Source organism: Genypterus blacodes, unplaced genomic scaffold, assembly GCF_046128005.1.
Source record: "Genypterus blacodes isolate CSIRO-AG114 ecotype Tasmania unplaced genomic scaffold, CSIRO-AGI_Gbla_v1 ptg000291l_1, whole genome shotgun sequence".
Lineage (NCBI taxonomy): Eukaryota > Metazoa > Chordata > Actinopteri > Ophidiiformes > Ophidiidae > Genypterus > Genypterus blacodes.
In genome coordinates this window covers 883,354-895,418 of record NW_027467082.1, presented here as the reverse complement: position 1 = coordinate 895,418, position 12,065 = coordinate 883,354, and the positions used below count along the sequence as shown (strand labels likewise).

The 12,065-nt window shown below is 43.2% G+C and overlaps 2 protein-coding genes across 2 annotated transcripts in view; both read left to right on the top strand.

Annotated features, from left to right (window-relative positions):
• Positions 1-80: 80 nt before the first annotated feature.
• LOC142988034 (voltage-dependent P/Q-type calcium channel subunit alpha-1A-like) lies at positions 81-4,507 on the top strand (the record flags this gene model as incomplete). The annotated part of the gene is made up of 6 exons (XM_076137031.1): positions 81-212; positions 412-484; positions 680-797; positions 1,119-1,186; positions 1,290-1,396; positions 4,318-4,507. Coding segments are annotated over 6 exons (688 nt in total), but the record flags the coding sequence as incomplete, so codon positions are not given.
• A 231-nt stretch (positions 4,508-4,738) lies between these two features.
• LOC142988051 (voltage-dependent P/Q-type calcium channel subunit alpha-1A-like) overlaps positions 4,739-12,065 on the top strand; it is a 32,092-nt gene continuing 24,765 nt past the window's right edge. The window contains exons 1-7 of the mRNA XM_076137051.1: positions 4,739-5,352; positions 5,444-5,793; positions 5,884-6,019; positions 6,184-6,313; positions 6,800-6,859; positions 6,951-7,057; positions 11,884-11,983. Of these exons, the coding sequence (XP_075993166.1) occupies positions 4,763-5,352; positions 5,444-5,793; positions 5,884-6,019; positions 6,184-6,313; positions 6,800-6,859; positions 6,951-7,057; positions 11,884-11,983 (1,473 nt within the window). The 5' untranslated portion in view covers positions 4,739-4,762. The remainder of the gene's footprint in view (positions 5,353-5,443; positions 5,794-5,883; positions 6,020-6,183; positions 6,314-6,799; positions 6,860-6,950; positions 7,058-11,883; positions 11,984-12,065) is intronic.

Genomic DNA, 12,065 nt, shown 5'->3' with positions numbered 1-12,065 from the left:
TGATATAGTCGATCGTCACATACATGTAAAGGACACACATGTATATACGTATGAGTAAGGAGTATAATTCCTTCTTTCAGGTATTGGGCATCTTTACGTAACCTCGTCGTCTCTCTTCTCAACTCCATGAAGTCCATCATCAGCTTGCTCTTCTTGCTCTTCCTCTTCATCGTGGTGTTTGCCCTGTTGGGCATGCAGCTCTTCGGAGGACAGTCAGTGCCATTTGTCTTTGCTTTGCCTTTTCTCTCTTTCCTCCGCTCCTCTCCTTCTGTCTCGCCCCAATGATCGGACGAAATTCTAATTCTGATCGCCGTCCGTCCCTTCTTTCTCCTCCTCCCTGTGTGTTTGCCCTCGTCTTCTCTTTGTCTTCCCTTTCTCTTCCCCGAACCGCTCCTTTTCGTTCGCTGCTAGGTTCAATTTTGAAAGCGGCACTCCTCCAACCAACTTTGACACCTTCCCAGCAGCAATAATGACAGTGTTCCAGGTGAGGATGAAGGGTAGAATGGGGGATGTAGGACAGATTATAGGGTGAAGAAGATGAGCACATGCATGAATGATAATGCTGTTGAATCATATTGAATTCTTAATCTCACTGAAAAGCATAATTCTAATCTTCTTGTTGGTGTATGTGTGTGATTGTGCCTTCCTTGTGTGTGTGTGTGTGTGTGTGTATGGTCAGATCCTGACCGGTGAGGACTGGAACATGGTGATGTACGACGGTATCAAGTCTCAGGGCGGAGTCAACAAGGGCATGGCCTTCTCCGTCTTCTTCATCGTGCTCACACTTTTCGGCAACTGTATCCTCCCCACAGGAAATACAAAATATATTGTGTACACTTACACCTTTATACAGTATGTTAATACACACACACACACACACACACACACACACACACACACACAAACACACACACACGCAAACACACACACACACACACAGACAGGGCTTGATAACACATCTCCACCATCACATATCTGTACTTTGTATTGGGCATGTTTTACTGTGTGTGTATCGCTCGCGTTCCGACTGTTTCACACACGCTGCCAAATGCTGTGCAGAGATATAGATGCACAGTACACACTCCCACACACTGCATTTCCATTAACTGTGTGTTCAGACACTCTGCTGAATGTGTTCTTGGCCATCGCTGTGGACAATTTGGCCAACGCGCAAGAACTGACCAAGGTACCAGGGACATCTCACTCTCATAAGCTCTCTATATGTTTGTTATGTTTTGTTCAACACATTCTTTGATTTCGTCTCTCCCTCTCTCTCTCTCTGCATGCAGGATGAGCAGGAGGAAGAGGAAGCTGCCAGTCAGAAGATTGCCCTGCAGAAGGCCAAGGAGGTGGCTGAGGTCAGCCCGCTGTCTGCCGCCAATCTCTCAATCGCAGCGTAAGTCTCTGTTACTGTCGCTTTCATTGTTATGCTACAGTTTCTGGTATCCACATTAGTCGCTGTGGAATATGAGATGGGAACGGTTTGACTGATAAAAGAAATCCACTTGATTCACGTCAGATTCAGCCTTATAGAAATCAATCATGGCAAACTTAATCCAGTCGATCAAAGGTCCAAACTGCGTGACAGCGTCAGATTTAGTGTCCCGTCCTGACACAAAGAATACTGTGCCATGATGTAATGATGTAATCCACCTTTTGAACATAGCGGTGCTCTCTCGTCTCTCTGTGTTTGGGTCTCGTAGCAGAACTCTGGATCAGGTGTCAGATTGAGAGCACCAGTTCTGTCTAAAGGCCTTTGCGTATCACAGGAACCTCAGCCTGCACCGCTCCGTCAAACAAGGACATCAGGTCATTCATCTGGTGTTCAATGTAGACTCCATTTCCTTCAACCAAGAGGTGACCCCAAGACAAAAATGCTTGAAATATCATCAATGCTAGGAAATTGCAGGCTGGAGTTTCTTCATGCGTAGTCGTGGACATTTGAGAAGTCGTCCATTCATCTGTGCTTCCATAGAGACGATGACAAATACCTTATATCAGATTGTAAGAACAGGAATGTCGACAAGTGTCCGAAAAATGAAATTGCTTCTGTTCAGGAGTCAGTCTCTCTCTCTCTCTCTCTCTCTCTCTCTCTCTCTCTCTCTCTCTCTCTCTCTCTCTCTCTCTCTCTCTCTCTCTCTCTCTCTCTCTTGTCGTGTACACTGGTGCTTTGCTTTCACCCCCGGTAGAGTTCACACTGTCTCCTATACATGTGCACACAGAAGAAGCACAGCAGGGGAGATAAAGACCTTCAGCAGGTTCTACCTTTGACTGCTTGGGAACATCATCCTCTTCATGTCACATCTCACATTCAGGTCACACGGTGATGCCATCCAATGCAAGAGTGTGAACCATTAAATAGTGCAAGCATAGACGTGCATAGAAATGTTCATCGTCTTGTGTAATCGCACAATCGTTTCTTGTTGTTGAATGTCGTGTGTGTGTGTGTGTACTTCACTGTGTTGTGGGCAATTGGCTTTATTTTGCCTGGTGGTCCTTATCAGATGAAATATGTCCTTTTCAGTAGACTTTATGCAGGATGTGTGTTGTTTTAGTAAGAAAGGCTACATTTACATAATGCAACATTATTTTATTGCAGTTCCACCTCATTATATTGTTTTCCCAAACACATTTCAGGGGAAACACAGTACATACTACTTTAAAAGTAAAGACCAGAAACGGATGACATTAATGCTTAAGCTGATTCTCTTGAAATGAATAGTTTAATACTCTAATCACCTGAGGAAGTGGGTATAAATGAGCATATCAGTGAGACAGGAAGAGAGATGCACTTTATAACACAAACTTGACCGAGGAAGAGGAAGAACAAGCGCAAGAACAAGAGCAAGAGTGGTCATGCAAGGAAGCAAGGTGGTGTTGAAGGTATTGAGCTTTATTAAGCCACTGGAAAATTGTGAGATGAGATTTCGTACAAGATGCCAAAAAAAAAGCCATCAGAACAAAACAACAGTGAGTGATGCAAGAAAGATGAAACTTGTGAAATTTTTTTAAAAAAAAGCAGGAGAGCAAAAATGAAATAAAAATGTTTTGAATTCAGAGCTGGAACAAACTGCAGCGCCAAATGAGACCAGATAAGTATGACAATGTGTGTGTGTGTGTGTGCGTGTCCCTGTATGTGTATCTGTGCGTGTAAAGGGTTGCATTCCAAAATGTCGAGAACCCTTTTTTGGGATTCAGCCAGCTCAATGTATTTCTTCAGAGGTAATGCAGTGGTTAGACTTAGATTACATAGAATGGATTAGTAAGTATTATATAATGTAGGACATATTATTATCTAGATAGAATACACTGCAGATTTTATAGAACAGGGTGACAAGATTGGGTGAGTCTATTTTGGAATGGAACCCTCCTCGCGTTCTTTGGTGCCATCTCACTCAAAAGTTGTTTCCCTCCTCAGCAACAAAGTACACAGTGAGCTTCACAACGCTATCGACCCCTTTCTGGACTGGTATTTACTTATTTATCTGTTAATTCATTTCTGATTTCCTTCTTTCCTTTTACAGTTACAATCTCATTCCTTGCATTTCTTTCCTGTTTGGGAGCATCCTCTCTTCTTTTCCCTTCGTTCTTAGCTTTAAAAAGAACGATCTATATATATATATACACATATATATGCATTGTTTGGTTATTCTTTGCGTTGGCTTATCTTCATGAGTATATTTTCTGCTGCTTGCACCTCGCAGTACGGCTGTTGCTTTACTGTGGTTGACCGTTGGCCCTGAGAGAAAAGGAAGTTAGAGTTGATTACTGTTAGAGGTTTTTGAGGGTAAGAGAGGAGCTGGTCACTGACACTATGTGAGTTCCGTCTCTATCAACTGGATAAAAAGTCACTGTAGTCAGTCACTGCAGCACGGTAATAGGTTCTTGTCACCCTGACATGACTTTACCATCATTCAATCAAGGTTGTTTGGGATTCGGCGTGCAATTTTGGCTTTTTGAGTTGCATCATTCCCACAAATTGTAATATCAAATTCTGACCTTGCCTCAGTGTTATCCTCCATTTTGTGTCCCCACATGGTTTCCCAGAGTAGGGCTGTCCTGCTTTGTGCTTTGGCAAACTGTGTAGACACCCAGAACATTGTTTCACCTGTTGAGGTACCTTGTTCTGCAGGTCCAGCTAAATGACCCTGTCTGTGGCGCCCAGTGTGTCCATGTCCTGGCTCTTTTACATACTTGTATTTTTGCTGTTGTCATATCATTGTCGTGCTTGTGTGTTGGTTTGTGCAGCGATGTCTTTAGGCGGATCTTTAACACTGTCGGTTTATTCCTACCTCTCTATCCTGCCTCCGTTTACAGCAAGGAGCAGCAGAAGAACAACAAGGGCATCAATAAGTCGGTGTGGGAACAACGCACCAAGGAGCTTAGGAAGCAGACTCTGGCGTCCAGCCGCGAGGCTCTCTATAATGAGCTGGACACTGAAGACCACTGGAAGGCAAGGACAGGGAGGGAGGAGCAAAACAATGTAAAGAACAAGGCAAAATGCTAGCCTCTAGACTTGTGATATCAATATACACAAGGGATGGCAATTGTGATGAATTCATGGCATTTATTTATGGTTTAGTTATCATTTATATGTTATATAGTTTTTCGATATCCAATTTTTGAGAAGAACTCCTTCTGCCCTTTTACCTTAGGACTGTACAAAACTCTTCTCTTCTTCTATCCCTGTCTTTTTTTTCCTCCTTCCTCTCCTCCTCTTATCTCCATGCAGGTTAATTTCTCACGCCAGGTCCGTCCAGACATGAAGACTCACCTGGATCGTCCTTTGGTGGTTGACCCCCACGAGAATCGCAACAATAACACCAACAAGACCACTTCAAACAACTCAGAACCCCATACCGGTCAGCATCATCCCACCGGTGAGCTCCACAGACAAACACGCTTCCATGAACACGGTGGTCAGCATGGAGGAGGTAGCGTTGGAGGAGGAGGGTCAGGTCCAGGGAGACCTCCGTTAGAACGCGGGGAGTCTACAGAGAGCAGGCGGAGTCGGAAATCCGAGCACCACCACCACACCTCTCACACTCGACTGGATGCTACAGTGATCCCTGGGCCGGAGGAGAGGCCACCAAGACGGCACCATCATACCAGGAGTGGCAGTCGGGGGGGTGGCCAGTCCGAACACAGGAAGCCAAGGTCACATCGTAAGAATGCGGAAGACGAAGATGGTGGTGGAGGAGCAGGAAGGCACAGGAGCAAAAGGGTTGATGCAAGTGGTGAAGGAGGGGAGCAGAATGGAGGTGGCGAAGGCAGTGAGAGGAGACCCAGGAGGAGTCGCCATGGCAATCAGTCAGAAGGCGAGGGCAAGAGGATGTGCCAGCACCGCAGGAAGTATGTTCATTTTAACAAAACAAACATTGAGCAAACTCTTGTGGTTATTCTCTCTTTTCTGTAAAACACCATTGTTGTCCCGTCTTTCTAGGGTTTGCAGTGGTCCAAACCTGTCCACTACACGGCCCATCCAAAAGAGTCTCTCCAGGCAGGACAGCCAGTACAGTGAGGATATGGACAACCTCATGAACACCAAACTGGTCTCTGGCTCTACCCCACCTGGCGAGGGCCATCCCATTCCGGTTGCCAGGCACACAGTGGGCCCTGGCTACGGCTCAGCCCTCCATCTAGCAAACAGTGGCACTCACGGGAGTTTGGTGACTTTAGATAGCTATGGGGCCATCGGGCATCGCCGCGCCAACAGCGTCATCAGGCTGCCCCATCCTGATTACACGTCTGTAGACATACCAATCTTTCCATCCAAAAATGCCATGCTGCAGGGTAAGACGACAGACAATGTCTCCTCTCTTCTCGTCTCCTCAGTTATCTTCTTCTCTCCCTGACTCTTCTTTGTGTTGTGGCTCTTTCCAGTCAATAAGAATGCCAACACAGAGCCTCTGCCATCAAAAGAGGACAAGGATGATGATGATGATGAGAAGGGAGGTGAAGGAGGACCCAAACCTATGCCCCCATTCACCTCCATGTTTGTCCTGTCTACCACCAACCCGTAAGTGTGGATGCTTATGAATACATACACATGTGGAAGTGAGCTGCACCTTTCTTACATTGATCTTTGGATCCAGGGAACGATTCTATGTTGCACAATGGACTTATTGTAATGTGTACAGTGTTCTTGTGATGCAATTATAACAATGTCTTTGTGTGCCTAAGGTTTCGCCGGGCATGTCACTATGTATGCACACTGCGTTATTTTGAGATGTGTATCCTGCTGGTCATTGCTATGAGCAGTATTGCCTTGGCTGCTGAAGACCCCGTCTGGCCCGAATCCCCCCGCAACAATGTAAGAACGTCTCCACATCGCCAATGACTACAATGATTTCATCAACTGTTGTCTTTTTGGATTGGCTGGCTGACTTCAACGCTGTCGACAGAACACTAACTTAACACAACACAGATAATTCACATAATACTGGACATACTGGTAAATGATGGTACAAATGAGACACAAATGATATCTCTGGGTCATTATTCTCTGATTGAGCTTGTTCTCCTCTCTTTAAGTGGCCTAGAAGTCCCAGTAGTGCCCCTTAGAGGCTGACATGTTAATTACATAAGATGAGATCAAATTGCTGGACAGTAAACACAACAAACTTACAGTGTTGCTATTTTAGTCCTAGAATGACTTCTGTCAAAAAGGTCATGATAGCAAATGCGTCCAACCTATGAGAACAAAGAACATGACAACATTGAGAAATGATCCTGCATATTCACCCTATGATCCTTTTCCATATCACAGATTGCATTCACTCCCTCTGTCTCTCTGCAGGTCCTGCGGTATTTTGACTATGTGTTCACAGGAGTGTTCACTTTTGAGATGCTGGTAAAGGTAAGATAGTGATGGACTGACTCATGTGAAAGCATGAAGGCGTACTGGGAGACCAGTCTGAGCACCACCAACCTCTCCATCTCTCTCACAGATGGTGGATCTGGGGTTGGTCTTGCATCAGGGCTCTTATTTCCGAGACTTATGGAACATTCTTGACTTCATAGTGGTTAGTGGTGCTCTGGTGGCCTTCGCCTTCACGTAAGTTTTACTCTCCTCTCCTCCCTCCTTGCAGCTCCTTCTCTCTGTCTGCTGCCTCTCCTACTTCTCTCTTTACATCCACAGCTTACATTTGATCTATTTCCCCCTCCTCATCTCCTTGTTATTTCGTCCTTTCACATTTTTGTCTCTTTGCATTTCTCCACTCCTTTCTCTTGGATTCATCACAGAGCCATTAAAGGCACAATGAACAGCCAGGCTAGGTCTTTCTAAGCTGTACTGGAAGCACACTCACAAAGTATAGCAGTTATGCTGGGGGCAAACAAGAACTGTATTATTTGGGATTTGCTGCCGTGCTGCCTATAGGAGGGGTAGAATAAAACAGATTTATGCAACTGACATATGGAGTCTATAAGAATCAGCTATGAATGAGTGCATTCAGAAAAGGAACATTTATATAGTTCCTTCTGAATGTACAGCTGAGTGTAAAACAGCAGATACCATGACTACAATCATGGATTTGGGATTTCTGTTTGAATTTGAAATGGCTAAATAACAGAAAGGGACAAATTGGTATTATGGGTTATGTAATGTATTGTCACTAGTTAAAGTACTAATCACACATTGTGTCCACTGCACAATATGTATACTACTTCATAGTAGTCAAGTGAATTAAAAAGGGGCTGAGTTTTATAGAATATGTGCACTCATACACACATAATGTTCTACTGTATATCCATGCATATGGAAATGGGAATGACCATGAATAATTCAATGCACTATGCATAATACATATTATAAACTGTAGTTGGTGCAGCCATAACCCTGAATATATGACGTTGGGACATAAGCTGATAGGAAGTTCACTGAGTATAAACCAAAGAAAATCCCTCCACTTTATCATCTTCTTCCTTTAATATCGTTTCTGCACTTGATCTCGATGCACTTGGCCCTTACACAGCTGCTGAACTACCTAGAACCAAAGGAAAGTGATCTGTATAAGCAATAGAACTAGTTTATCTCAGGCAATCAGAGGGAAAGTACTTTCTACTTTGAATCCTCTCCTCTTCCTTCCTTGTTCCTGTTCCATTCTTCCATCTCTTTTACCACCCATCAGCTCCCTTACTGCTTCATCCCCCAGGCATCCGGCAGTGTCCATAATATAGACAAAGCAGAAGAAAGATGTCATAGCAACCGTATATTAGGCGCACAGCAACCTTATTTGAAACACGAGAACCAAACATTTAATGCTCTTCACTGTTGAGGGGCAGTTGTTGTGTTGAGTCCAGACCTGCATGAAGATAAGGGATTGTTTTTCCTATGAAGAAATGAACACATTTACTGACTCAGGGTCCTTTTAGATCGAATTAATATAAAATGTAGTTGTGTATTTGCTGCACTTGACCGTGTGTGTATTTCTGTTGGCATCATCTATGTGTACTTGTGTACCAGCTCTGTCCTCTAACCTCTCTGTGAAATTGTTCCATATTTATTTGTCAGTCCCCTTTATCTGTTTTTCCTTTTCTTACTATGTGTCCAGCCCTGTTTTTATAGCCCCAGGGGAATGGGAACCAACAAATAGACATGGAGTGACATAAAGACATAACAAACAGATACAGCAGCAATAATGGACAGAAAGATTAATTCTTACATAATCGCAGACAACATGAGCAAAACTGAAATGCAAAATGTAAGTGAGACCCAAAACACTGATTTTGTTTAATATTGGAACAGATGGACAAAAAAAATCAGTCAATTGAGTTTGTTACCAATAAGTCTTAAACCCTGATTTAACTAAGATAGGGATTAATGGCCAATGGGGAAACAACCCACAGACTCAAACACATCTAGATAGTGCCTAAATTCAATTGGAGGAAATCAAACAGTCTAGAAAAGCTTTGCTGTCCGATTGGAGATGTTTATCACCACTTTAATCCAATTAGTCTGGTCTGAGGCCGCTGGTGTCTTGTCCTGCAGATTTCTGTAGTAGGTCTCAGCCGTACAGCACAACAGGCTCCCAAGGCAGAGCCGTGGAAAAATGCATTCCTTCACATTTTGAGCTACCAAATGACACATCGCAAATTAATCCAATGTTATGTTTAAAAAATAATCTTTTCTTTTAAGGCTAAATTACAACAACAACATCATTTCTATACACAACAATCACTTTGATTTTCTTGTTCTTTTACCACAGTTTGATAAGAACTAGCACTACTACCAATAACTACTACATACTGTAACTACTAATATAATGGAAAAGTCAAACCGTGGACTGTAGGCATAGATGAGTTTGGATGAATAATAAAATAGTAAAGTACTACATACTGCTTTAATTTCAGCAGTTTGATGCTGTTTCAATCCCAGTTTTCGAAATATGAGTGTGTGTGCCGGTGTGCCGGTGTGCCGGTGTGTGTGTAGTCTGGGTGGGAGGGTTGATCTAACAAAACGCAGGCCATGTGCTCTCTTTTCCTCCTCTGTCTCTCATATGGATGTTTTTCCTTCTTTCTCTTTGTCCCCATTCCCTCTGTCCGTTTCTTTCTCCCGCCCTCTGTCTCTCTGTCTTTCTCTGTCCCTTTGTCTTGCTGTTTCTCAACCCTTTTTCATTTCTCTGTCTGGACCACCAGCGGCGGCGGCGGGTAAAGTTCTCTTTCTTTTTCCTCCTCATTTTCTCCCTCTGCACTCTCAGAGCCTGTTCTTCGATCACCCGTCTCCCTCTTTTCTATAACCTACCCATCCACCATCATAGCTGACTTCTGTACTCGCCTACGCCTCTCTGTTGCTAATGTTCATCATGGACCAGCTGTGACTTGCAACTAAACCTCAAGTGAACCTTCATCAAGTCTCGCCTGAATCAGACACAAATCCCCTCAGCGTCTGATTCCTGCTTTGTGCTAATCACTGACAAAACATTGAGGATGCAGTAAATGGGAACGAGATGAAAAAGCATCTGTGAAATCAAACACAAACAGGAATGAGGCATCATTTAAGATTATTCTTCCCAGCATTCACATATAGGTGGGAGAGCAACTGAATAAATGTGAACAATGGAGACAAGAACTCATTTGTTGCACACAAGTGTTGATGTGTGTAGTATATAGACCCCCACACACACACACACACCAAACACATTACCATATGTGTAAGCCATAGTTGTATACGCAGCCTTTACCCCAAATGATCGCTATGAATGACGTCAACACCCACATTTTTATATAATTATAACATGTGGAGATGTTTGAGAAATCCTCAGGCAAGGAGTGACAACCAGGCTAGCTCTGCTGAGGGGTTAGATACCTACTTAATTAGGAAGGAAGAGGCCATAATCTGTCTGTTCCCAGACTGGCCCATATTTAGTCAAACGTGTTTATAACAAGGCGAAGGTATTTACTTCAGGGTTACTGACTGCAGTTTGTGACAGGGAATCTCACTTTGATCTTTGTGAACGGATGCTCAGAGTTGGTGAAACCAAAGCTACAGGCCCTCACTCATGTAGCCCACCAGTGCGTGGAAAGGCGTTCACTACGAAAAAGAGGTTTTGCTCGGCATTTCAATTGAGAAATGCTTGCTGAAATATCTTTGTCTTTGCCAAAAGATCGACAAGACAAGATTGCCATACTGTTAACAACAATGCTGTGAAAACCATCTTATCCTAGCTGAAGTTTGGAGACTTGGCATTATAGCTGTATGCATGAATGCTTGTAAAATGGAATGGATTGAGTCAGAAAATAGAGTAAAATCCTGTAATTTCCCTGTAATTATCTTATTTTATTTGATCTTATCTTATCTTATCTTATCTTATCATTGTAAACAAATTTCTGAATACCACTTGAATACTCAATCAATATCAACATTTCCAAATCACAACCTACTTTATAATTAAAGCCCATACTTAATCACCTTATGAGTCTTAAGTTATCAGGAGGGAACTACACTGTCGGGGTGTTTTCAAGCCTACATGGTTTGGTAGGACTAGTGTTGTGATGTGTGAACATAGCAATCACACTCCAGTGTCGATTTTTGAGGGGGTGGTCTCAGTCTGGTTCGACTCGTTAATGGTGTCAACATGATGTGTAGAGTTATGAATGTATGCCAGTTCTATCACCGCTCAGTGTTATTTAGCCACCTGTTATATTCGACACCTTGACATTTCTGACAAAGAAGCAGCTTTTGTTGATATGTTTTGGTTCATTTGAATATCTTCTGTGTGAAACCGAACTGACCCAAGTGGTAAACGCGCTACTGTAACAATTTAGCTTCTGTTTCAGAACAAACTATGGCTCTGAAAACACCCTAAGCTAACCCTCTAACGCAACTTACTTTAGTCAGCGGCTGTCAGAGAATCGACAGTCGTTTAGTGTCTCCATCATTCGACCCTTCAAAACGCATTTGCAGCCTGAAAAGCAAAGGTTTCGACGCAGCATGAATACATTTACTTCACTCTTAGCTTGGCATGTGTAAGCCAAGGCTTTAGCTATCTCTGAAGCTTTGAAATGCATTGTGAACTGCCAAACAGCTGCAGTTATTAGATAGCATTCATACAAGAATGATATCAGTCAATCCCATAGCATGTAGCTGTAAAGTACCTCCTAACTCTAGCATGAAGCTACAATGCTAACGTCACTCATAGAAACAGGCTAAAGTGTAAAATAGCAACGCTGCATGTGTTGCTATATGTTTAACCCCGATGCAGTTACTCATTATGAGTTAACTCAGCCTCAAATATCCCGTCAAGGAATGGTTACACGCCACCATTTTGGAATCAAGACGACAAGCCTGCCATGTTGCACTACAGCTGCCTTTCCCGTAGTGATTTTCTTCATCTGTGTGATTGTCCTATTGTGTCTCTGTGTGTGTGTATGTATATACAGAGGGAGCAGTAAGGGAAAAGACATAAGCACCATCAAGTCTCTGAGGGTGCTGAGAGTGTTACGACCTCTGAAGACTATTAAACGTCTTCCCAAGCTCAAGGTATGTTAAAGCGAAAATAGTTCTCATGGATTTTTGGGGGATCGACTATTCCACATATTCCAATCATTTCACATTTCAAGTT